This window comes from Antennarius striatus, chromosome 20, assembly GCF_040054535.1.
Source record: "Antennarius striatus isolate MH-2024 chromosome 20, ASM4005453v1, whole genome shotgun sequence".
Classification (NCBI taxonomy): domain Eukaryota; kingdom Metazoa; phylum Chordata; class Actinopteri; order Lophiiformes; family Antennariidae; genus Antennarius; species Antennarius striatus.
Genome location: NC_090795.1, coordinates 11,329,877 through 11,355,894, shown reverse-complemented (window position 1 = coordinate 11,355,894; position 26,018 = coordinate 11,329,877). Strand labels below are relative to the sequence as shown.

At 41.1% G+C, this 26,018-nt stretch overlaps 3 protein-coding genes across 3 annotated transcripts; 1 reads left to right on the top strand and 2 right to left on the bottom strand.

The window, feature by feature from the left end:
- Positions 1-245: 245 nt before the first annotated feature.
- On the top strand, positions 246-12,558 carry ipo4 (importin 4). The gene is made up of 30 exons (XM_068343932.1): positions 246-589; positions 912-998; positions 1,123-1,202; positions 1,289-1,330; positions 1,454-1,583; positions 1,970-2,149; positions 2,303-2,368; positions 2,461-2,562; positions 2,657-2,740; positions 2,910-3,065; positions 3,185-3,238; positions 3,331-3,440; positions 3,566-3,674; positions 3,828-3,957; positions 4,507-4,620; positions 4,967-5,080; positions 5,176-5,299; positions 6,452-6,563; positions 7,667-7,794; positions 7,890-7,967; positions 8,140-8,197; positions 8,671-8,776; positions 9,036-9,229; positions 9,380-9,430; positions 9,548-9,673; positions 9,995-10,221; positions 10,307-10,439; positions 10,528-10,632; positions 11,475-11,544; positions 11,763-12,558. The coding sequence occupies exons 1-30, from the start codon at positions 524-526 to the stop codon at positions 11,891-11,893; spliced, it is 3,267 nt and encodes a 1,088-aa protein (XP_068200033.1). The 5' UTR covers positions 246-523; the 3' UTR covers positions 11,894-12,558.
- Positions 12,559-12,792: 234 nt separating this feature from the next.
- Positions 12,793-14,371, bottom strand: si:ch211-196f5.2 (uncharacterized protein LOC556372 homolog). Its single transcript, XM_068343933.1, has 3 exons — positions 13,346-14,371; positions 13,162-13,261; positions 12,793-13,058 (listed from the first exon to the last, which is right to left on the bottom strand). The coding sequence occupies exons 1-3, from the start codon at positions 13,498-13,500 to the stop codon at positions 12,897-12,899; spliced, it is 417 nt and encodes a 138-aa protein (XP_068200034.1). The 5' UTR covers positions 13,501-14,371; the 3' UTR covers positions 12,793-12,896.
- An 801-nt stretch (positions 14,372-15,172) lies between these two features.
- Positions 15,173-25,557, bottom strand: rec8b (REC8 meiotic recombination protein b). Its single transcript, XM_068304297.1, has 18 exons — positions 25,423-25,557; positions 25,201-25,269; positions 24,600-24,742; positions 23,492-23,567; positions 22,979-23,096; positions 22,134-22,209; positions 21,474-21,541; positions 20,573-20,654; positions 19,984-20,035; positions 19,485-19,677; positions 18,334-18,468; positions 17,783-17,858; positions 17,361-17,542; positions 17,164-17,194; positions 16,978-17,053; positions 16,805-16,906; positions 15,807-15,913; positions 15,173-15,712 (listed from the first exon to the last, which is right to left on the bottom strand). Exons 1-18 carry the CDS (start codon positions 25,476-25,478, stop codon positions 15,621-15,623), a joined length of 1,734 nt encoding a protein of 577 aa, XP_068160398.1. The 5' UTR covers positions 25,479-25,557; the 3' UTR covers positions 15,173-15,620.
- Positions 25,558-26,018: the final 461 nt, after the last annotated feature.

Below are 26,018 nucleotides of genomic sequence, written 5' to 3'. Positions count from 1 at the left end.
TGTTATTGGTCCCACAACGGCGAAACTTTAATTGTTGCTGCTTAATGAAATACATAAAGGAGATATCATATAGCTGCACGTTGACTGCATGGGTTTGCCATAAACAGAGCGTTCAGTGTGCAGGACGGCTGCACCGCAGCCTCCTCTCTGGTTGGTGCCGCTGTTTGATTCCACCGGGGTGAAACCAGTGGCGGCAGAAGGTTCCTTTAACTCCTCTCACATGCAGCTTTTGGCCGGTTCTGATCCGCATGCAGACCGGGGCTCGAATTTGCCACAGTTACTTTTAGGCATATAAAAACGTTGTATATATAAATATATATTTCTGGACTTCTGGCGTGAATATTTACGTTAAAGTTGCTCGTTCATCGGGAAAAAAAGTGTCCGTTCCTGATTTGTTTACACACATGACACGAGTTAGCATCGTGGGGGGAAAGCGCACCAGAAGTTCAAGATCCTAATTTATCATCAGATTTATAATATTATATAAAACCCATCACGGAAGTTGTAGCTGTTTTCTGAGAAGATGACAGAGGAGCTTGAACAAATTCTGTCACAGCTGTCACAGCCTGACAATAACGTTATTCAGCAGGTAATGCTAATCACTAATTTGTCCATGCTAGCATCAGACAGACATGTGGGGCAACTTTGAACTCCCTGAAGAGGAAAGTTTCTTCTTTATTCTCCGAGTGGGGTTTCTGTCTGAGTCGCTATCAGATGCTTTTAATACATTATTATCTAATTCTGCTTTTTTATTCTTCTGATTACAGTTTGCTAGCAGCTAAACTAAATGTTGTCTCGTTTCTCTGTAACAGAGGTAGCAGCCAAAAGAAATGTAAATGTGAGATGAAGGGTCACATTTTGTCTTAACTACTCATGGTGCCAGTAGGTTTCTCTTGTTGTCCCCTTTTCAGGCCACCGCGAAGCTGAAACAGGCTTTCCAAGATCCGGCCATCATCCCAGCCCTTTGTGCTGTAATGAGGGGCTCCCTAAACCCTCAGGTATTGTGGGGAACTCGGTGTTTAGGGAAATTAGCAATCAGGGGGGGTCACACCAGGCCATACATGTTAATTGTTCAGATATCATTGAATATCACTCCAGTCCTTTGTGATTTCTACCCTTTAGATCCGACAATCAGCTGCTGTGATGCTGAGGATGAGGGTGAAGAAACACTGGAGGAAGATCAGCCCCAGTGACAGAGAGAGGTTCATTCATTCAGTCTTCATTTTATTGAAGAGTTTCAACATGAAAAACACGATTTTAATTGTGATGTTTGTCTTCAATCATGCAGCCTTAAAGCAGAGGTGCTGCAGGCCTTCATGCAGGAAACAGAGTAAGCTGCAACAGTCACAAAATGGACACTTTTAGTTGAATCGTACAAATGAATGTGACATCAAGTGTGTGCGCACTTAATAGTCAGACTGTATATATTTATTAATACATGTGTGTTTTTCAGACACACAGTTCAGCACTCGCTGTCTCAGCTGTGTGCAGTAATGGTAAAACACGAGACACCAGACCGCTGGCCTGCCCTGCTGCAGCTCCTCAATCAGTCAACCAAGAGCAGCAACCCCCATGACAGACAGGTAGAAAACACATTCAATAGCTTTGAATTTAAATGAGGTGTTTTTTCCCCCCTTCTTATTCCTTTTATCGTAAATACCTACAAATGATAATAAAACATGCCTGGACTCCTTTTTACACTGGCAACTAAATGAAACATTTTCCTGCCTGCTTGAATTCCACAATTAATTTGTCTTAAATCGGTTGTCAAGATAGCTTTGTCAGAGTTACCAGATGATAACTATGTTTTCAGCTAAAAGTAGAGTACTTTATATATTTTGGTGCAGTTGACAACTCAGATTTAAACTTTTGTAGTTAGTTCTTTTGTGATCAAAGTTACCTGCAGATATTTATGTGATTGACTCTCCTTTTATGTTGTATTACATGGTACATAACCTTTGATTATCAGGTTGGCCTTCTGCTGCTCAACAAAGTGATAGAATCCAATCCTGAACCTTTCAAGCCTCACTACAATCAGCTGCTGCAGCTGTTTAGTTCTGTACTACAGGACCACAACAACCCAACAGCGTTGTACTACAGCATCCTCAGTCTCACCGCCATTACGGCCTCCACCGGCTCAGAAGAGTTGGTACGATAGTTTTACTCTTGGTATTTAACAGAAACAAAATTTTTAGTTGGACATTCAAACCTTTAAACATGGGGTCGTTTGGTGATGCATTCCTTCCCATAAATCAGTGGAATGTTAAATGAACCATGGTATGAGTCCTTTTTCTTTTTTCAGAACCAAATGCGGTCGATCATCCCGAGCCTGATTGTGGCTCTAAAACACCTGATTAAGGCCAATGAGGTAGACTGTAATGTAATGTATGTTTTTACAATATGGCTGGGTTATTTTGTATGTGTATTTTTGTTTTTAGATTTTTTTTTTATCATGTGTAGGATCAAGCAAGTGAAGCAATGGAGGTTTTGAATGAACTCATGGAGAGTGAGGTGTCCATCATAGTCCCTTATGTGGCTAACATTGTCCTTTTCTGCTTGGAGGTGGGTACTGATGGTCTGAAATATCTTCTGTTGTGGATTTAAGGCCCGTCCGTGAGAAACTTTAACATTTGTTCACAATCAATGTTTGTGTCAGGTGGGCTGTGACGCCACTCTGAGTGACTCTCTGCGTGTGAAAGCGCTGTCTTGTATTTCTTTCCTCATCAAGTTGAAGAGCAAGGTACAGTAATAATCATCGGCTCTAAAGAGAAACGAGGAACACCTCATTAATTTAGATGTGGTATCATTTACTGGGGACATTTTTTATTGCAAGTGTAACTGTGCGGAGGATAATTGAAGTCCTTGGCTTGTTAACGTGTTATTAACTAAATAACTTCTGCTCTCGGTAGACGGTGCTGAAGCAGAAACTACTCAACCCCATCCTGCAGGGCATTTTCCCTGTGCTGGTTGCAGCTCCCCCACCTGGTCAGCAAGACCTGGAGGACGAGGAGGATGATGATGGTGATGGCACAGAGAATGACAGCCCCAAACATTGTGCTGCTCAGGTGGTTATCAGCTTTGATATGGAGTCTGTTTGTCTTTTGTGTAATTAAAAAAATTGGCATTCACTTCAACAGTTTGATCTCAATCATGACCTGTTGCAATTTGTTGACCTTATTTCTAGATCATCGATACTATGGCTCTGCATATGCCTCCAGAGAAACTGTTTCAGCAACTAGTAGGTCGCTCAGATGTCGACATGACAGTGAATTTTTGCAAAGCTACGACTCACACGTCTCCTCCTGACATTGTTCCATTGTGGTGTCACAGATGCCCCTCGCCAAGGCCTGCCTCACTAGTGAGAACCCTTATCAGAAGAAGGGGGGTATCATGTGTTTGGCTGTTTTGGCTGAAGGCTGCGCTGATCATATACGCACCAAGTATGTCGTGCTGATGTGACGAAATTCCCTGTTTTTTTTTTAATATTAAATAATTTTCCCCAAAGTTTTTGTTGGTTGACCAATAACACAGGATCTGAGGGTAATGCTGTCTGTGTCTGTGTTAGGATGCTCCCGACTGTGCTGCAGACGGTGTGCCAGAGTCTTTCAGACAGTAACCAGGTGGTGCGCTCCGCTGCCCTTTTTGCTCTGGGGCAGTTCTCTGAGCATTTACAGGTGATTCAATACACAATCCAAAGCTGTTGTTTCTTGAAGACGTTTCACAGTCATACAGTCACTTTGATGCAAAATCTAGTTCAAATATAAGTCCAGTTGTTTTTTCTGAGTCAGTCAGATTTCTATTGACTGTTTTTTACTTCTTCCTCCCAGCCTGAAGTGAGCAAGTACTGTACTGACTTGATGCCTTTGTTGCTTGGTTACCTGTCGTCCCTGAATCAAGCCAAGATCGGCCATATTACTAAGGTCTTTTACGCCCTGGAGAACTTTATGGAGAACTTAGGTCAGTAAAAATTTTTAAAAAACTAAATAAAAAGTTCACATTAAATAGTGTTTTTTTTGTTTTTTTTTTACTTTGAACGAGTAGAAATGATCAACAGTCCAAACTTTTTCCTGTAAGGGCCACATAACTTTTCGCTTCTCTAATGGGGGGCCGGGGTCAGTTTGTAACAGAAAAACTGAAGATTGGGTGTCTAAATGTAAACATTTATTGTCTTCCAGAAAGCCACACGTCACCAAACATTAATAACCCTTTATGGGTTCTTAACAGACTTTAAAAAAAATTCCTGGTACTGTTCAGGGGGCCATGCCAAATGTGGAGGCAGGCCGCATCCAGCCCGTGGGCCTTAGTTTGGGGATTACAGATCTATGTGAAACTTCAGCTTTGTTTGAGGTTTTGAGCTGAAGTGTTTTTGAAAACTCTTTACATAATATTTAGCTTTAGTCTTTACAACCATGCAATGACCTGGTGTCTTATCTGACGATGTGTGTGTTTTTGCAACAGTTTTCCGTCTTGTAAATATTTTATTTATTGCATTTGTTTTCTGAACAGGAGCTGATATTGAACCCTACTTGCCCACACTGATGGAGACAATGTTGTTGTCCCTTAATAACAGTGAAAATCTCAAGATAAAAGAGCTTGCTGTTTCTGCCATCGGTGCCATAGGTAACAAGAATTGTCCAGAAATCTGCACAATAAAGTTATCTGATTTTACCTGTTTCCTGTGTGAGCCTAGCACATTATAATTCATATTGACAGTCAATGTTCAGATTTTGTCATACTCAGACATTAATAAACAAAACAAGAATGTAACAGCAAGCATAATGTTGAATTTTAAACTTCTAAGCAATATTCCCCACAAAGGAAGCACTTTTACAGTCAAGAGTAACAAAACATTTGTTTTTGCTTCTGAAACGGCTTCAGATAAAATATCCTTTAGGGTTGTTGTGTAAAGTTTTTTTTTTTACACTTGGATTCTAAATGGACTATTTTTGAATCACTGTCTCATCAGCTAATGCTGCCAAGGAGCTGCTGGAGCCCTACTTCCCTCCAGTCATTGAGAGCCTTAAAGGCTTCTTGACTACCACCACAGAGGAAATGAGGTCTCTGCAAACCCAATCTTTGGGTGGGTAAAACACAATTGTGATTTTTGTACATTTATAAATGTTTCTGGACATATTTTTAATGGAAGTCATGTATTATTTTGTCGTGAATTGTTAGATACTCTCTCTGTGCTGGCCCGTACCATCGGCAAAGATGTCTTCAGCCCTCTTGCTGCAGAGTGTGTTCAACTTGGCCTCAACTTGACCGACACCATAGATGACCCTGATTTAAGACGCTGCACGTATGTGACAAAAGCATTGTTTTGTACATGGATCCCACTGAGTTACCCAAACTATTCTGGCACTGCTAGGGATAAACTGTTTACAGGTACAACTGTGTTCTGGAAAAAAAAAAATCCTTATCACACATTCAGAGGGTAATTCTGAAGTAGATGCTAATGGTGTCATTCAGACCATGGGGCGGTCTGTATGTTAATGATTACCTATGACTGCAATACTAAATTTAAATTCAGAAGACGATGGGGCGTGGCTTAGACTCCACAGCCACAGCCATCGTTTTCACCTGGTACATGTTGTCCTTCCCTGAATGGCCGATGGCTTTCAGGTGCAAAAGCAGGAGGCACAGAGGAGGCGGGTGATTGTGGTGGAGACGCCTCAAAGTTGAATATAAAAGGCCTGAAAGTGTCCCTTTGGCACCGGGGGTGAAAGTCCAACGGTTCGCTCGTTACACGTTTTGCATTCATGTATTGCTTCTTTATGTCGACCAGTCATTGGTCAGATCGTGCTCCTACTGATAAGTGTTGTGAAAAACACAGAGTTCCTCAATGACGAAATACCCACCAGGCCACATGAGGTCCTTTGATCGTTTTTTTTTGCACATTGTCCCCCAACAATGCTGTTTCCACTCACAACACAGCAGCTCTGGAAGCAGAGATTAGCCCAGGACATGAACCTGAATATGTCAGGAATTGACATGTTTGAAAGATTTTAGTGTGAGTCAGACAAAAAGCATCAACAAATTTATATGTATGTATAACCATGAGTTATACACACCATGGACACACAACATAAATGATCTGTAATAGGATTGTAGGGATAAGTATAATTACACTTTATTAGTCATGGGTTAAGAGTTAAGAGACGGTTAAGCTTCATAGCTGCATCCAGCTTACACAAAACATAAATGCACCCTAACCACACCATAACACATAAACCATATGTGTGCACAAAGACATGCACATAGTCTTGGTTACATGATAGGATGCTGCCCTCCTGTGGCGGTGGGAGGTAGTTTTTCTGATATTTCATGTTTTTTCTCAGTGTGGTAATTCTTCATAACACAGTCTGCAGCGAAAAAGTTCCAGGAAATCACAATCATAACAGGATGTAATGACCTAAAATTGTTCAATGTCTGTCTGTCATCCCGCTGACAGGTACAGTCTATTCTCTGCTGTATCCATAGTGAGCCCAGACTGCCTTACTCCTCACCTCACTGACATCACAACAGTCATGCTCCTCGCCCTCAAGTCCAATGACGGCATCACGGTATGAAACAGAGACGACATCCAGAGTTGATTTTACCTCCACAAAGTAGTGCATCCATGGGATGTGCTTCAAGAAAAAATTGTGCATCCCATTATGACATTTATGCATCCCAAAAGTAACAAGGCAGTCAAAGCACTAGCTTTGATCTATGGTCTTACACTGGCCTTGTCCCTCGTCTTTCTATCTTATCTCGTTCCTGAGATAGATAGATAGATAGATAGATAGATAGTGTACAAAAGTTGAAATTTGATCTTGATTTACTTTTCTCAAGGTCATCATCTCATTTTTATCCCCTTTGCCGCCTGAGTAATCTGCTTTTTGTTTCATCTTTCTATCTGCAATGGTTGCGAAGATATTTGGTGGACTAACGGACAAACGGACGAACGAACACTGACAATAGTAAAATATAAAAACTAAACTGTTAATTAACTGTTTAATTAAAAAGAAAAACGAGTAAAAATTATATATTAGTTTTATCAAAATGTAAAAGCCTGGTAATCATTTGAAAAACAGTTTTAGAAATAAAGATGTAATAGTTTTTTTTTTTTTCACTTTTTGGTTTTCACTAAATAGTTGTCTTTGCTTTTAATTCATATACTGTATTCTCCTGTGGGAACAGCCCCAAGCTGACAGAACCTTTAACTTTTGATCGTTTTTTATACAAGAAAGTACTCATTGTCACTTGGTTTTTTCTCCACCTTTTGCATCTTTTTCGGAGCCATGGTGATAATCAATCTTTATTTACAAAGCGCGTAATCACATCAGCAGATGTTTCATACCGCTTCCCGACAGGACTCTCCAAGTAGAACTGACAGATTATGTTCGCTCTGGAGGGTCTAACTAAGTCCTCGCTCTCACTGCAGCGTGTAAAACGATTTTAATGAGGCAGAATCACGCAGGTGAGTCTCCTCACGAGAAACTCGCGCAAGTTTAAAACATAATGGCAATTTCTGTTTTCTAAATTTAAGTGGAGAAATGGAAGAATTGTGAATATTTTTGTTGAATGGAAGGACGCACGCAAATGAGAACACTGGACATTATGAAGCTTGCAGCCTAGTGGTGATATATCATCATGTCTGACCCCCCCCCCCTCTTTTTGTCAGGCGCACCTTGAAGAGGACAAGACCTTTGTCCTGGTGGATGATGACGATGACGATGACAGCGGAGAGCAAAAAGATGAGGATGATATCCTTGAAGATGAGACAGAGATAGATGTTCATGATGTCGCGGGGTAGAGTTCACACACAAAGCACTCACATTCGTCAAATGGTTGAGCTGTTTCTCATAATGTGATCATGTGATCATCTCCACGTGTCTGTCTCTCAGGTTCAGTGTTGAGAATGCCTACATTGATGAGAAGGAAGATGCTTGTGAGGCTCTGGGAGAGATCGCCTTCAGCACAGGGTAACAGAGACACACACACACACACACACACACACACGGGTATATATAACGTTATCCTGGTATTCCTGTTCCAGTCTGACGCTATCATCAGAAATCTAATCTAATCTGTGAGTTTCATGTCAAACATTTCTTTGTGTGTGTGTGTGTGTGTGCGTGTTGTTTCTCCTGACAGCGTTGCTTTCCAGCCCTTCCTGGAGTCCAGCTTCGAGCAGGTTTATGAGATGAGAGATGTAAGTCACTGTAGCGCTGTCATGTAAAGAAAGCTTTTTCAGCCAATCACTGCAGCCGTTTGACGTAGACTTTCGGTGTATTTTTATTTTCCTCGTTTCTTTAATGAGAAATTCTTCAGGTGACAGTACGGTTAGTGATGCTTGATAAATTGCGGCTAATAATGAATTCAGCTGAAAACGGATATAATTTTCACCCAGATATCATGCTGCTGTTATTTAGTAGTACTGTTGTTGCTCTGTGTATTTAAGGGTATATTTTCTGGGACTTGAAACAACAGGAGGACATGAAATAAAGCTTGTGTGTAGTGTTTTGGTGGAAGGTCCTGGGCTGGCCTTTCTAGAGCTAGCTGAAGCCCATGTCCAAACACACACTCAACTCATCGTAGAACCCTTCTGTATGGCATGTCTGGTCAGTTTATTCTCCACACCCTGCATATTTACGGCATCATTTACAAACTTTCGTGTGTCCTCAGTTTCCCCATGACGACGTCCGCAAGGCAGCGTTTGGAGCCATGGGCCAGTTTTGTCGAGCTCAGCATCGGGTGTGGAAGGAGAATCCCTCGGAGGCCAACCACCAGGGTACAGCCGGGGGGGTTATTAATGAACATCAAATTAGACAAGTGGGTTCTACGCAGATCTGTGCTTAACCACTGCAAACAGTTCAGGCATTTTTCAGCCCACAGGAGGCAGCCTTTGTGCTATTTAGAAACTTTTTCTCCATTTAAATTTTTCTGATTCCAGTAAATAAATAAAAGTTGATCTGAGGCTCATTCTGAGTGGGATTTCAGACGGGGGCTTCTGAGCTGTCTCTAAGTGAGCTTCTTTCTCCCTCCGTCAGCCCTACTGAAGCTTCTCGACGCGGTGCTCGCTTGTTTTGTGGAATCGGTGCGAAAAGAACACGAGCGTCTTGTTGTCATGGGGATCCTGGAAGCCATGAACAACGTCATCAAGTCCTGCAAGGAGCAGGCGTTCAAAAACCCTTCGCACCTGAAGGAGGTCAGCTGCGTCATCCGTGACGTGCTCAAGAAGAAGGTGAGGCAGAGGAGGCCGCTGAGGATGAGAAGATAGCTTTATTTGTTAAATGAAAATGCAATAAAATAATTTCAGATAAATTATATGTAGCAGGCGGAGCTTTTTACTGGTAATCCTCCAATGGTTTTTCTTTCTGTTCTTTGTGTTCAGATTGTTTGTCAGGGCGACAGCGGTGATGAAGCTGATGATGAAGACCAGCAGGTTTGCTGTCATTGTGTTGAGCACCACAATCATGAACACTGAAGTTCATCTACGTATGTTTATATGTCTTGTGTGTCACCTTGTTCCTACTTACTGAGGAGGTGCTCTCTGGTTCAGGCAGAGTATGATTCCATGCTCCTGGAGATTGCTGGGGAAGGAATCCCCCTTGTGACGTCATCTGTACCTGGAGACAGCTTTGCCCCTTTCCTCAACGATCTGCTGCCTCTCATCATGAGCAAAACGGTGAGTCGGTACTCACTGCTGGACACGGCAGTTCAACAAAAGTCATTTTAACATATTTTCTCCGTTGAAACACCTGAAACTGCAGCGGTTGTAAGAACTTGTTCTAAACAATCAGCAACTACAAGATCCTTGTCAAACGTCAAATGTTCTTTTCATGATTGTGTAAATCTATTAAATAGAGGTACAAATCTGATTAGAAGAATCTACCAGGCTATTAATAGCCATCATGACCAGAGGGCATCACAATATTTTGTTTGTACCTTTTATATTTAGCCAATCAGTGTCTGAGTTGCAGTTGTGAATCTCTTTGTCCTCCAAAAGAAATCCTCATGCACCGTGGCGGAGCGATCCTTCTCCGTGGGAACCATTGGAGAAATCCTTCATGCCCTGGTGGGCGTGCTCGGCGGCCGGGGCGTGGCTGGCCGACTGTCCAATCGTTTGCTTCCTGTGTTTGTAGCGGGAATGAGGGATAGCGATCCCGAAGTTCGCAACAACAGTGTGTTTGGAATGGGATGTCTGGCGGAGGCAGCCGGACCATTGGTTGTGTCGTATCCTTCTCTCTTGTTTCTTGTATAACAGTGTGTTTTACCGCACCAACAACACACACGTGTTCCTTAATGAAGCGTGTTCCAGAGACTATCCCATGATGCTGTCGGTGTTTTCTAACCTGCTCACCAAAGAAACAGACCTCTTAGTGATCGACAATCTGTGTGCTGCCCTTTGCAGGATGATCATGAGCAACGTGGGCGCTGTCCCTCTAGAGCAGGTATGTTTATTTTACAACTCACAAGCAGCGACCTTTGAGAAAACCTCAAAGGTAGTTCAGCCAGATCACTAAGTGTGTTTTCTAACAGGTTGTTCCTGCACTGGTGGCTTGTCTCCCCCTCAAAAAAGACATGGAGGAGAACAAGACGGTGTTCAGCTGCTTGGCTATGCTGTACACAAATAGTCCTGATCTGGTACAGTACCAATGCCTTCTATACATACAGGATCTAAAAGTGATTTGACCTCTGTGTCTCTAAATGGTTTTATCACAGAGGTGCAATCACCTGAGGCACATAAATCAAATGTAATGTTTTCCAGGGTTTTGACTGCTACACCATGAATGCATCATAACTTCCTGCCTCGCTGTGTGCAGAATTTAGTCCTCACATGAGATTATAAACGTGATGCATTGTTAGTGTAAACCTTATGTCTCTAATAAAGGCTTCTCTGCGCATTTGAAGTTACTATATAGTATTTACAGTAATCCCTTCCGTATTCGCGCATCAACACTCGTGACTTCACCACATCGCTGATTTTTAGTAGGTAGTTTTTTTCGCTCTATCGCAGAATTCGTTATTTGTGTGTGGTTCCTGGAATGCATTAACCTCGAGTAACGAGGGGGGCACTGTATTAAAAATGTGTTGTACTTAATAAGATAACCACAAAATAAAGACTTTGTTTATACGTAGTTAAGAAAATGTTTCCTGTTCATCAAACTCTCCGAATGATCCCTGATATTTTCGACCGAGACCTTAAAGGATTATCTCATGACATGCAGGACTTGTGTAACAGAGACAAACACAAGCAGGACTGCTATGAGGTCATCTTTCAATATTTATTACATTTAATTTTACATAATATTAAAACATCATACATTCATTATACATGTTAACACTTTATGCAGTCCTACAGAATTTAGACAAAATTTCATATATTTCATTGAGAGTTTGACAACCTGTCACACTTTGTGAGTTCGTCCATAGACCTGGACATACAACAGTATTGTTTTATTTAAGTCTGATTTTATTCCTTTCAGATTGTGAAACTAATGAAGCCCATAGTTGCTGCTTCCAGTCATGTTCTGGGCAACAAGGATGTGGATCAAGGTGAATATTTCTCTCTTTTCCTTGTCCTGTTTGCTTTCTACGAACTAAGCTGAATAATGAAGCTCTGACATTCTGACAGCGTGTACCTGATCGATAAACATCCTGACTGAGCCCCTGCCTGAGACTCCTGTCAGCAAGCTGTCATAAAGTCGTGTTTGGGATATTTCTTCAGTGTTCTCCTATCATTCCTAAATTCTTCTCATGTTATTTTTCCACAGAGACCCAGAACTCTTTGTCCATGTTGATGACACAGTTTGCCCAACAGCAGCCTGCTCACTTCCAAGCAGCTGTGACCTCACTCCCTGCAGAGCAGCAAGCCAAACTTAGCGTAGCCATCTCCACTTTGTAGCGCGCTCACAAACACACACACACACATACACACACATCTTCCACTACTCTGTTAAAGCCCAGCCAAAATATTTTAAACCAGACATTTTATGTTTGCCTCAGATGGATCTAAATACAAGGACTTCAACCATTTGGTGTAGCCACCATCACATTCAGTAGTTATGCTTCCACTTTTAATTTATGTCCTGTTTTGCATGCATTCTTCACCTTTTATTATTCTACAAGTTAGCATGTGTTGCTCTGTGGTTTCATTCTAATGAAGTTCTATTAGTTTGACTCTACCATGCTGTTAAAGGCAATGAATGTGATCTCATGCATTCTCATTCCCAGCATTAGGCAGGGGGCTGTTAAATTTTGTTCCATTTTTTTCTCTTTTCATATTGCCTTACTCTAGATTTATCTTCTCTTTGCTCAGAGGTGTCTCTAATTGGTCATTTTTCCACTCAGCCAAAGCAGAAATAATGAGACCCTTCAGAACCTGGATTTCTTAGACCGTGGTCAGTTGCTGTGGTGTCGGTCCTTTCTCTCCTGACAGATTAGAGAGGTCTTTTTTAAAAATACAGTACCTCATGAACCACATAGTCTCCATGTGCTAACGTGCGAATGATGGAAAGGACAAATACCACACCTACATAGCAGCTATGAAATGTTTGTAAGAGTGTACATTAAAAACATTAAAATAATAGCATTACTATCTATTTCTGTGATGGATTTTATGCTTAAATTTAGTTACATGAACATTTATCATTTCTAGTGGAGAAAAGATAAATGCCTGTGATTTAAAAAAGACACAAATCCCTAGTTTTTATCTGGAGTGTTTCGGATGATCTCATTGATGGATGTGATCATCCTCATCCTCAGTCCACCCTATCTGTGGGAGACCTTTGAAGCATCGTAGCTCTTACGGATTTATTAGAGAAACTATGAGGTAAGAGATGCGCAGATAAGCAGGTCTGGAACTAACAGTGAGAGCTGAAGACACAACATGAGTCACGGTAAAAGCTTCACGGGTGTGAAATTACACAGACTGAATCCAGACCCGTTGAGTGTTTCCAGGGCAGGATGTTCATTCCTGTGCGACAGAAGGAGCGGTTAGTGTGAGCCTCAGTGCTGTACAGGACCTCCTGCAGCTGGCGGTCCCCAGGCCTCTGGGCTTTCACTCTCACCTACCAGAGGAAACACGTTACCTCCCTCCCTCAGACATGATTTTGTCACTTCAACAAGGATCAAGAGTCAAACATGAAATCTAGACGCTTTGTTCCTTCATACCTCTAGTATGGTGATCTCCTTCTCCTTCAGCTTCCCTGCTCTGTTCTTAACCTGGGTCTTCACGGTGTCAACCCAGACCACCCTCTCCTTCACCTCAGACCTGGAAACACAATCACACAAACCCGTCGGTAAACCTGGATGTCGTGGCTGTTTTAAGGCCCCTCGTGTTGAAGAGCAGACTCACTCTTGGATGCCCAGGTCAGCGAGTGTGGTGTCGAGGAAGGGGAACGTTTGGTGGGCTGGGTCGGTGTGCATCTGGATGGGCAGTGTGACCGACATGGGGATCTCCCACTCCAACTCCACTCGCACTAGTTTGCAGTGTGGCTGGGGTGAGTCCATGCTGACGGGGCCGACTGGGACGCCGTTGGCCTGCTCCACACCGACCTCTTCCCCCTCCAGTGGGTTGTTGGGTTGGTCCACCGCCAGCTTGACCTTCTGACGAGGATCTTAAAGCCGAGGATCTTCACTTTTTTGTTCTTTTATCTGTGGGAAGGATGTTCTGTAACGCCACCTTTAGTTTCCATCAGGCATTGCTGCTGATACCATTAGGTCCACTTTCGTCTCTGTGAATCGGAGCTATTGTAAAACCTTATGGAAAGCGTCTGTAATGCATGCAGGCTTGTGCTCTGCCCCTGGCTCTTATAAGCACTTGGTGTGAATGTGTACTATGTGTCACTCAGACGCTAGGTTCATTAGACTGTCTGGGGTGACGGGCAGATAGATTGATGGTGTTTGCCTGCTGGGGATCTTCACGGTTTATCAGTCTGAACAGTCGGTGCTTCCAGGCTGGGAATGAATAAATGCAAACTGATATAACGGATCCCTGTATAATTAATGACCAAATATGGATATTTTAAAAAAAGTGAAGCGGTCAGTCCAGTCCTTCACTCATCACGTGTGCCTCCCCAGACTCATCTCTGCCTGTTAAATTAAACAGGAAGTTGATAAATGGGGGTTTCACAGTGCTGTGTTAAAAGTACACTTTAACAAAAAAAAAGTGATCTTGTCTGAATATTACAAGAGGACGCAAACACGGAGCATGTGTGTGTTGTTCTGGACATTCCTTGAGTCGCCATAATAATGATCTCATACAGATAGCGTGACATCACCGCTGTGGAGGGAAGCATGATGTAAACACCTGGGAATGTATGAAGCCGAAGGGAGGCTGGCTGTCGCCAAACACAACACATAATGGGTTTTCTGCTTAATTTTAAACTGATACAATAAACTCTACTCTCGAATATCAAATCACCCTGCTGTGTTAATTTTTCTTTGGTAATTTGTGTTGCACGAAAAGAACAATTAACTTTTAATAATTGAAAGTTAAAAAAGTCAATAACACAACAACTAACACACAAGCACATTTTCTCTAGTGATAAAACTGAAATACAGTATATAACATTTCACACAATCAGTACTTAGTGCCCCCCCCCCCCAATCAGCAATGATTACAGTAGTAATCTTTCTCCCCATGGATTGACACAAAAGGTTTGTACCTGCATGACAGTTAATTACCAAGGCAACGAAAGGCAGGAGTCGGTGAGTTTTAGTTATCTTTGTTGTCAGCAAAACACAATGTGACTGGAAAGGACATTTCCTGGTCCAACACCCCAACCTGGCGTTTCACCAGTGGAAACAACAAAGCCATCAATCTACTATGATGATGTGAAACATGATCTCTTTTCTGTGACTGTGACTCTCAGCCACACCGAGGTGCCACATGGGTCTGACCCGACCAGTAGTCCTCTCAATGAGACAATGCTTCAACTGGATTACTGGTGAGGCAGTAATCCCTGAAAGAAGGTGCTTTCAGGGATTACTGTTTTCTGTAGAATAAACTAAATTCAGATGAGACCAGACCTCTATTAGACCTTTATGTTCAGGATAATTATAAGCTCAGTGAAGATTGTAATTGTGTGTAAGAATAAACTTCCGTTAAAATTTATTTGCAGTGACTTAAAATGTACATAGAATATATTAGAGAATAATTTGCTACAGAAAATCACAGTCCTCATTATAAATTTTTATTAAAAGCAGAAATAGAGTTATGAGGCAGTCTTGCTGTGATTGTTTCCAGAAGTGAGATATTCAAAATCTCTTGAGCATAAAACATTTCATTAAAAGTTACAAATAAGTAAAGTGGCAAACGTTTCATGCAGCCAATACAAAAAACATTCATTTAAACTCGTTGCGATGTGTGAAAATCCACACAGATGTTGTCTTTAAAACCTGAATAACATTATGGGTGGAAAAATACATTAAGTACAGAATCATGAGAACTTTAACAAGATAAAACTGTTAATATGTTTCAGTATTCCACCCTTCTTTCAAACAATCATATAAAACCAATAACTTCTATAATTTGATGGTCTTGTGGAACGGAAAACGTCACAACAATCCAACATATTCGTCAGAGGAGTCGGTTATCAGGAACTGGATGGGTAACCATGTGAGGATGTTCAGACAGCCATTCTGAGCACTGGAGGAAATATGATGATGTCACTGTAGGGTTCAGTCTGCTGGACCGTCACCTCTCCTGCAGACAGCAGCTCTGAAGACAAACATCTCCAATTAATACAATCACACTGGATACTGGGGTGGTCAGGGAGTAAACTCAAGAGTAAAGATTTATCACATTTCCTCACCCAGCAATTTATGAAGTGTGTGAGCTGCAGTGCTACGGCCGGCCTCTGGGGGCACCAGAGAGCCAAAGGTCACCTCTCCAAACCTCTGCAGGCTCGAGGCGATCCATCTGCAAAAGAAACCGTGTAAACCGTGTATGATGGGATCAATAGAGACACACTTCCAGCATTTCTTCTGATAAATAATAATATATGTAAAAGCCCATTTACTGCTGCTCCAGTACTAATGGTGAAAAGTGTGAACATTACTTAGTGAATATTTATGGTGAGCCAAGCGTCCTGGAGTATTTATTTAGATACCTTTGTTGATGCAGACAGTAGAACATAGTCTGTTTATTAAGGCCAAAAAAAGGGAAAGAAAATGACTTCCAGTAATATTGTTCCATAAATTCAAACATTTTTTTTTTGATGACCCACTTGATGACCCATGTCTATTTTCATGGACTTCTCCAGGCCTTTCTATTTTCGGATGAGCGACCTTTCAAGGGCTTATGAACCTTGATTTTAGACATAACTGAGCCTGAACATGTATGAAGGTCATGATGGAGAACAAAGTGTAACAGCCTTGTGCAGCAGCAGCAGGAGAAAATATGATCACAGTGAAGTCAGGGCCAGAAAAAAAAACTTTAATAAATGCTAATATTGAAATAGTGGAGGGTAAAGAGTGGGCATCCAATACATTCATGATGATTCTGGTGACAATTCTGTAATATAGAGCTTCAGTATATGCCAGTAACAACAATAAAGGGGAGATGAAGGCTTGCAGTATCAGTACGGAGCCAGAAAATGAAATTCAAAGTCTAGAAAGGAAGGAATTCTCTGGGAAATTGCAATGAAGGAATTAAGGAACAATGGATTTGTGTTCTATCATCCAAGTCTCTTCCAACATGATAATTTTGTGTTTCTCATGAAGGTGTGTGTTGTGAAAAGTGATTTCATGAGCTTGTTGAAATCAGCAGAAGATCTGGGTCGACCACGGTGTGTTGTGTGTAAGGAATTACCTCTTCATGTTGCTGTTCTCTATGTCAGCCTGAGCCTCAGGCATCTCAATGTTCTCCTCCACAATGGGCTCCATTGGTGGCTGGGCCTCCTCTTGTGGAGACCTGTGCAAACACACTGACCTACTGCATCACTTCATCCTTCAAACTGCCATTCTATCTTATGTGAGACTCACCATTTGCTGACAGGCGCGATCACATCGCTTATAGATCTGTCCTCTTTGGACGTTTCCTGCATTGCATCTAATGCAGCTGCTCACACAAACACAGAGGAACACATGACGGCTGCTGTCATCTCATTGTGTGTCTGTTAGACAGCAATACATGGACTGAGCAGAATGTGTGGGACGAAGGAGTCTTACATGAGCCCTGCAGTCCGGACTCAATGGACATCTGAGAGAGAGAGAGAGAGAGAGAGAGAGAGAGAGAGAGAGAGAGAGACATTGTTTCATGAAATAACCTGAATTGTCTCTGTTGTGACTTCAGGCTAATGGATTTCCTTTATAATCCCATTCATTTCATTCTTTAAATCATTAAGTGTAAAGAAACTCAGACGCACCTCCTTCAAGCTTGAGTGTTTCCTCTTCCTGTCTGTCCTCAGTATCTCTCTGTCCTGCTCCTCCTCCCCTGTCAACTCCTCATCTTCCTCGCCCTTCCAACTCTTCTTCTTTCCGTGTTCAGACGAGACTGTGAGCGAGGCATACTGCTTCCATAATGACATGAGGTCAGCATGGAGCAGTGCTGTTGGGGGGGGGGTTTCAACATTTTAAACAAGCTTAACTTTTACTTAGATTTTATATTCAGAAAATATTTTAGATTTTTTATTCATAAAATCTAAATAAAAGTATGTTTTTTGTATTTTCCTGTTGGTTAATTTTGTGTGTCTGTTTGTTTTCCATCATATGTGAATGTGATTTTATAATAATGAAGGTATTCAATGAGGGACTCAGTGAGGGGTGAAGTGCTGCACTTGGCACTGACATCCACAGGGGGCGCTGAAGAGCTGAGCAGGAGTGGCGTGCTTTGTCAAGGAGGGCAAATCCAGCAACACCATGAACTGAGAAGAAAAACAAAATGTTAGCCTGATGGTGCAGTTTCAATCGGAATTCTTTGTGTGTGTAGTTCCACAGGAGGGAGAGAGAGAGAGAGAGGGAAGGATTGAAAGTCAATGATTGTGTCTCAAAGGAAATTAAAGGAATATCGAAGAGAGATTGTAAGGTGGAAAAAAATCAGATCAATAAACAGCCTCCCAGTGGGTAGTTGTTGACTTTAATTATCTGACAAAATAGTGAACTGATTACAGCAGGGCAGAGACTGAAAATTCAATTGGGTTACAACTAAAAGAGTGTATTTATGTGTGTGTGGACACAGCCTACACAGTGTAAATGTTTTGTCTCTGTGTGTGTGATAAAGATAAAGAAAATGTCACATGTGTAAGTGCCACTTAATAGAACAAACTGTAAATAAGTAAATTGCATTTCAAGTCTGTGAAACTACTGAAGCGTGTAAACGGTGTCACTGTGTTTCTGTACCAGGTCTAGTGTTGCTGCCTGCGGGTCTCTGATCTGTTCCTTCATGGCTCTGTCAGAAATCTGGACCTCAGGGTCTGCAAAGACCAGCTGACGCCTGCGACCTCCAGCAGGTCTCCTTCGAGGTGGAACGGCCGCCTGCATGCAGACAAACACACAGGTCCAATGGTTATACACACCACACATCTTTTCCATTGCTTCTTTCTGAACAGGAGCTGCTCATGAGTCCCTGTGTGGAATGGAAATTAAAGTTGATGACAGCTGTCAGAGCAGCAAACACTGTCTTCTGTTTCCTAAATGTCACAATTTGATTTACGAGGAAAATGTAAAATGTTTCAACCCAATGTTCCAAAATAAATTTTCCTAAATGTGGAATAAAAGTTATGAAGTACTAAGTTTGGCTACATTAGCAATGTTAGCTTATTTACTGTACACAACTGACCTTTTATTGCTTTTATACATAAAACCAACAAAATGTCTTCCTGATCTCATTAACAGGGAGGCTCCCGTGTTGCAGTTTGACAGATTGCTTGTTGGTTGATACAGGATACCCAGATTATAATCCTATAGGTGACTACAATCCTGTGGATGACTATAATCCTGTAGGTGGAACAACTACAAACTCTGGAGAGGTGACCTATAACCAGAGGCTGTGTCTAGATTTTCTTCTTTTTATTGGTTATTACTGCTATAAATTCCCCCAAAAAAGAGCATCTATGGAAATCTGGAGCTGACAGATATCATCACCACCTCTAACTCATCAGTTGCTCTACGCTTCAATTTCAGAAAGTTTCAAGGAAAACAAAAATCCACATCTGGTAAAGTAGTTAGCTTGGCATAATGAGAAATGTAGCATCAATTGGTAGGTAAGACGTAAAAGTCCAACAGTGTTGCAGAAATTTGGATTTTCCACATGTATGTAAGATAGAACAAGACTTCTATTCTATAAGGACAAACTGGGTGAAATCTTATTCATGACTCTTTCTATGTTAGGGACTAAAAGAGAAGATACATAAAAAGGTATTGGTTTTGTTTTAGGTTCACAATGAGTGAAAAGTCACAAAATTTTAGATTATTAATAATCCTTTTTATTAATAGGTCTTTTCTTCTGCATGATATTAAATCTACTACTGGTAAATAGTAAAATGTCTCACCTCCTCATAAGAACTTCCTGTTTCTCTGCCTCCCTCTTTCCCAGGGGTCCCAGAGGATGGAGTTGGCATGGGAACCTGGATTGGGGTCATCTCTGGGCCAAAAGCCTCAAGAGGATGCTTGACAGGCTGACCTGTCTCTTCGTCTCGCAGATACACACTATCCGTTTCTGCCCCCAGCACCGTCTCCTTCAGCCTGGAAACAATAATGATGTTCATGCCAACAGCGTACAAAACGTTTCAACCCACAGCAAATACGTGTCGCGCCACAGGTCGAAGTCAAGCACACAGACTGACTGATGAACAAATATGCAGTCACTGCAGGATCAAGCCTTCCTTAATAATGCAGGACATTCTTTTTTTGTCAGTACTGATCCGTTTGTTAATACACATGAATAAACATCACATGTCCTCATTGCCCTGAAGACTTTCTTTAAATTTTGTAGCTGCTGTGGAAGATGGGCAGACATTTGTCAGGTTAAAGTTTTTCTACAAGCCTCACTGGTCGATGGAGACGATGCCTCTGTCAAGATCTCCGGTCTTGTCCGCCACTTCTATTTAACACAGGTAAATAAAAAAAAATTAAAACAGTGAAAACACAATCAGAAGCCACTAAAACAGTTGGTAAGTGTCATTATTGTATTTAAATGTTTTCTTGTTGCATCAACCATCTTCACGATTTCCCTGTCTACTAACTCACTGCTGTTTGAAAGCAGAATGTGAATATAGAGGGAGACTAGCGTTACCTGACTAAAGGCATGCTGCCGCCATGTTTTCCCTTTGCTACCTTTGCACTAGTGCTAGTCATACATTCTTGGTGTCCAAAGCAAAGCAGGCTTTCCCAAAATTACTTCATTCTTTCTCTATTTTCCCCTGTTAATAAATATTGTTTCTCTGCCAGCAAATACTCACACAGCCAGAATAGCTTTTTTCAATTACAGCAGCAGTAAATAAAAATTGACCTTGTTAACTGTAGCAGACACAAGACAAGAAAACAGGCCTTCACCAGAGTTAAATTTAGTACAAACACACAAAGACAGCTGAAACACAAAGATACGTTTTCAGTTCTTGCCGCACACAGAACCACACACCTCTCCGGAACTCGTCCGGTTGGTCCAGCAATAAGTCAATTTCTCTTGCGGTCGCCTCAGCAAGGTCATCTCCTTCAAAACGCTGGTAGAAAAAGAGGGTGATGACTTCAGTGTAAAAAGACGTGGGAGAGGAGTGAAATGAAATAATCTTGAAACAGTCAGGTAAAACAAACAGAACCAATGAGGATACGTTTGTTTAGAGTCTGTAGTGATGAACAATGGAAGGAAGGTGACATAAATCACAGCGGTAAAATACATCAATGAAAGAGGCAGAAGGATAAAAAAAGAAATGATTGCATGTTTTGGGCAAATCAAAAATAAACCCTGAGGCAAGGAGGGTGGTGACAGAAATGTGAGCCACGCGTCTCTGCAGAATGATGTAATTACGTCTGCTCTTGTCAAGGCAAAATGGATTTATTCAGCTGACCATGCTCCAGGAGGAGCAGGTTGGGTTCCTTAAGTGGCAGAACGAGGAGGCTAATAGTGTGCAGAGACACGTCCGGACCCAGACTCACAGCTCTTTTTATGACTAAGATGAAATAGTTTCCTTCCTTTAACTGCTGTGGCCATGAGGGGTGGATTCAGGATTCAGGCCAGGCATCTGGTATTTTATGTCTGCTTTCACACATTAGTAACTTCAACCAGTTTGGTAAAGTAATTGATTTTCAAAACACTAACAACTATAATCATCTGGTCTCCTTTGAGCAGCCACGGATGGACTAGATGATATAGAATCCGACTTTAATGCTGCAAAGTGTGACAGAAAAGATCAACATACAAGCAGCTACACAACAAGACCTTAACTAAAGCTGCTGTTGGCTCAGTGATTCACTGTGATGCCTGCTGGACCAAGGAATGATGACAGGGATGTTTCCTGTCCCTGGACACTAACAGAGATTACCTCAGTAGCAGGGATGAGCAACTGGTCCTTGTCTGTCATGGTGATTGCAGCTGGAGGTGACTGGAAACCTGGTGTAACACAACAGGAGGAGTTAGGACCGCTGGTTTGTAACATAAGAGGAAGAGACTTTCATGTGCTTTACTGAGGAAGAAAAACCTCCTGGACAATCAAATGGTCTCAACTGGGACTGATGTGATTTGAATTCAATATGGTGTGTGCCGATAAAATACGATTCATAAAACTAGAGCCTTTCTAGAACAATTATCTTGGCTTGAAAGATGCAAATTGTTGCTACAGCTACTCCAACACATCCTGACCTTTATTTAAAGTGCATATTCACAACTGTCACCAAGACAAGTATGATTCCTAAACTGTACATACAAATCTGGGGTCCATTTCAGGCTAAGCCTGCTTGAAAGGAGGTGATCTACAAAGGTGTTGTTTTCAGAGGAAAGCAGCTGAGGCTGCATCACTGCACCCTGTGGGATTTAGACTTTAAGATCATAAACAAAAGAACCACGCTCTTCAAAGTTTCTTTTGAAATTAGGCACCCTTATTAACTCGATGTGATGTTTGATGTTTAAATGTAGACTTGAAAGTTCGAGGTCACAAAAGTGGGACTCGGGTATAATCTTTCGCACGTCAAAATATCCATCTTACCCTCCTTGTCAGCTGTGGTATGGGCACTGGGCAGCAGGGAGTGCTGTGGACCCGCCTCTTCCATCACCAACATGGGCTAGAAATGCACATTACATAACACAATTACAATATTACATAACCAGGCAGAACACTGCAGCAAATTTAAGTTGACTTCATTTCTTTTTTTTGAACTCTGGTGTGATAAGTTTTCATTTTTAAGTTTTTACTTTTCTTCTTCATCAGTTTTACTGAAAAAAGGAAAGCAGCTTAGCTGTAGTTTCTTGGAAACGTGTGTTTACTTGTTAGTGTTCATTTAAATCACACAGTTGTTTTGGGGAAAATATTATATGAAGAAGAGAGTTCAGCCATGTCTGCATGATTTACAAAACACACAATAAGTAGAGGTTAACGGCTATGATTTGTTTCATGTGAGAATAACAAAATGGGATAGTGTGGATTTTGAATTTGTGAAATGTGTCAAAAAATGTAAGAAAATCCACAAATGTAGCATCAGGAGACTTCTGTCTGGAGGCAAGGTGCTCTACATTTTCTTCTGCTGGGCATGTTGGATCTACAGTATATTTGGACAGTGGTTTGAAAGCCTATCTTGGAGCAGCTGAGCTTTTTGTGCTGAATGTGTTCAAATCAAACTATTACATAATTCAAATCTCAGATCATGGACATGAAACTTTAATTTATTACTGAAAAATAAGAACTGGTATCGGTAAAAAAAACAACAAAACATTTAATTGATGACAACAACATTCAGTCCTGCTCATGTTTCCAGAGTAAATGTTTGATTAAAGTGCAAGAAGGTCACATTAATGCATAGCACATAAGCCTCTATGTATGTTCTGTTAATGCACCTGCTGTGTGTTAAAGGGGCTTGGGATTTGGCATGAATCCATGAAGCCAAAGAAAGGGTCCTGAGCTCCTTCAGCCTCCTCCATCATGCACAGGTTGTCAGGGACATCCAACGCCAGCCTGCCACATAAAACACTGTTATAACCCACAATGTAGAATATTTGTAGAATATGACTGTTTGGCGCCAGCTTTCAAATGCAGGGTGTATAAAGATATATTGCACTGGCAGAAACAAGAGCTCATACTTTACTGCTGTTCCATAACACTGCTTATTAAACATTCATAAAGTCATTCACAGGAAAGTAGCTCAATTAACTATCACTCGCTCCACAAAACATCACGTCTCCTTCTTATGGTCTTTTTTCCCCCAAACATTCTCCTTCATAAATATTCCACCAGATGTTCAGTGTTCCTGAGACATGCAGAACCTCTGCACAGGGCATCTTCAGATTGCCCCAGGACACAAAACACACTTTTGTCAAATTGTGTGTATATTTGCATGCATGTGTGCAAACCTGTCACCCTCAGCCAAGTCAATACGCATGCAGTTCTTAAAGCGCAGCAGACGGTCAATGGTTTGTTGAACCTCCTCTGGAAGATAAAAATGAAAAGGCAGATGTCGCATTTCAATAAAGAGCTAAAATATCTGGTATAGTAAATTAAATGAAGGTGACCGTGCATCCATCTCTAAACAAGAGGAGGAAGCAATAAAGAGAACACAGCATCCTGGTAGCTACAGCACATGTTCACCATCGTGGTAAAATCTAATACATAATCAGTTGAAATCATTGGCAGTCTGGACTGAACCAAAATATGTAAAACTATGTTAAGGGAATAATTCTTAGATGTTTTCAATCAAAACCTAAACTGATCATTCACAGACATGTACGCGAATCATATTTTAATGGGGGGGGGGGCGTATCTCAGTCCACAAGGACTGGCTTGAGCACTTCTGTGGTGCCCTTGAGCAAAGCATCGGACCCCACAAGTTGCTCCTATGGTGATGCTCGGTGGTACCCTTGTATGTGAGGGTGTGTGTTTGTTCTGTGCTCTATGTGTGTGAAAATGTACGTGAAAAAAAAGAACTTCCTCATTGAGGGATTAATAAAAAGAACTTAAACTTTAATGAAACTGAGAAAACACGATTTGCAGATGTGTTTGGCCTAACACCACAAAGAAACAATTTCTGAGATTACAACATTTTGCAAATGACGAGACAATTTATCATTTTGCTTTATACACGAGTTGAGAAAACTTTTTTCATGTTTCCTTGTAAAATCCATTTTTTACCCAAATGATCCCGCTCACTAATTACATTTTCAGCAAATCATTTATCAACCAGGAGCCAAGAAAAACCATTCCTGAGTTTTTATCCAAACAACTCATTCTATTCTTTGATTTCTGGTAACAGTTATAAAATGAAAATGCTGCCACAGTAATTGAACATCCATATATCAGACTCTTTTTTTCTGCATTTTGCACACTTTTCCATCTCACCTAGCAGGAGCGTGAATTATACACAGACAGTGTCATGCAGTGAGGATGATGATAATGTTGTCTCTCTGTTATTATTGTTTGATCATTATCTTATTTCTATCCTTGCTTGTTACACCTTCCACTCACCGAGAAGGAAGCCACACTGCCTGTGGTAGACCAAAACCACTCCGTACTGTAGCTGGGACGACAGGTAGAGGGAGAACAGAGGCTTGGGCAGGTGGGCCTGGGGTGGGGGAACTTGAGCTGTCAGATAGTCCATGATGTCGTTGCTGTAAACATTTACACAAAAGTATTATAAGCATGTGTTTACCAGTCCACATAATCTTAAACAAAATACACCGGATCCTGGTTATTCATACAGAATGTCTACATTCAAACAGGAAATAATGCACTGAGTAAAATTCTGGTTCTCTTTTATTTTCATACTGTATTATGTTAAGTTTGGAATACCTTGACATTAAATTGCAATACAGCAAGCTAATTAAAACACACACTAGCACTGTTCAAAGTATAGAAACCCCCCCCATCTACTTTAGTAAGATGGGTGTATGGTATAGATGATGATAGGTGTGGTATAGCTGATGGTTTCCAATAGTACTTTAAATCATAAAGATGCAATTAAATAGACAATTCATCAGGTTTTACTTGGTTTAATTTAGTTTAACAGTGAATTAACAAGACCAGTCATATAGGCTAAAGTTAGCCTCCTGTTTGTCCATGTTCTTACCATGTTCGCTTGACATTGACTCTGAGAAACTCTCTGCGACTAATCCTCATCCCTCTGGTGGCGGCTAGCCTGAAAAACAAAACATTCTTTTATTTAGAAGAAACCATGAAGCTGGAGGTGAATCCGTCATGTTGCGTCAGACATTTTTGTTTAGTATAAGAACTGAGGTGAAAATTTAGTCCACACAAAATAATGAGCTGACTTTTTTTTAAAAAAACTTACCAAATTGTTGAAAAACATCCAGTATGCCGTTGAAGAACATTTGGATAGTAAAACATTTTCACTGTTTTGATAATGAATACCAAATATGTTGGTAAACACGGCTTTGATTTGAGATATTGTTCAATGTTCAAATCATTAAATGCTTAGTCAGTCCGTAGCCAGCCTGACCAATCAGGTTGCTAGATTCATCAACACTGCACGTAAACGTGCGTGATGCATTCAAATCGTAGGAAATTAGACACTTTAATGTTTTTTTATGCTGTCGTGTTTTAAAAATAAATACAGAAAGACTAATGGTTTACGTGGAAAGTACAGTACAGTATTAGTATACTTTCTACATCTACACGTGTAATTTCGACACTTATGCCTATGAGTAGATTATCAGGTGAAGTACATTTGGTCAACAACTGTAATCTACTGTAATACTAGCATGTCGCTCCAATTTCCATGAATTATGCTGCGTAAATGCAGCATAATTACTGTACTGCCCCCACACTACTACATTCATAACTACAAGGTTCCCCACGTCATGATTGCAGTTTGTGCATTTCGAGAAACACATGAAATTTTTTTTATAAAATATATAAGTAAAAATA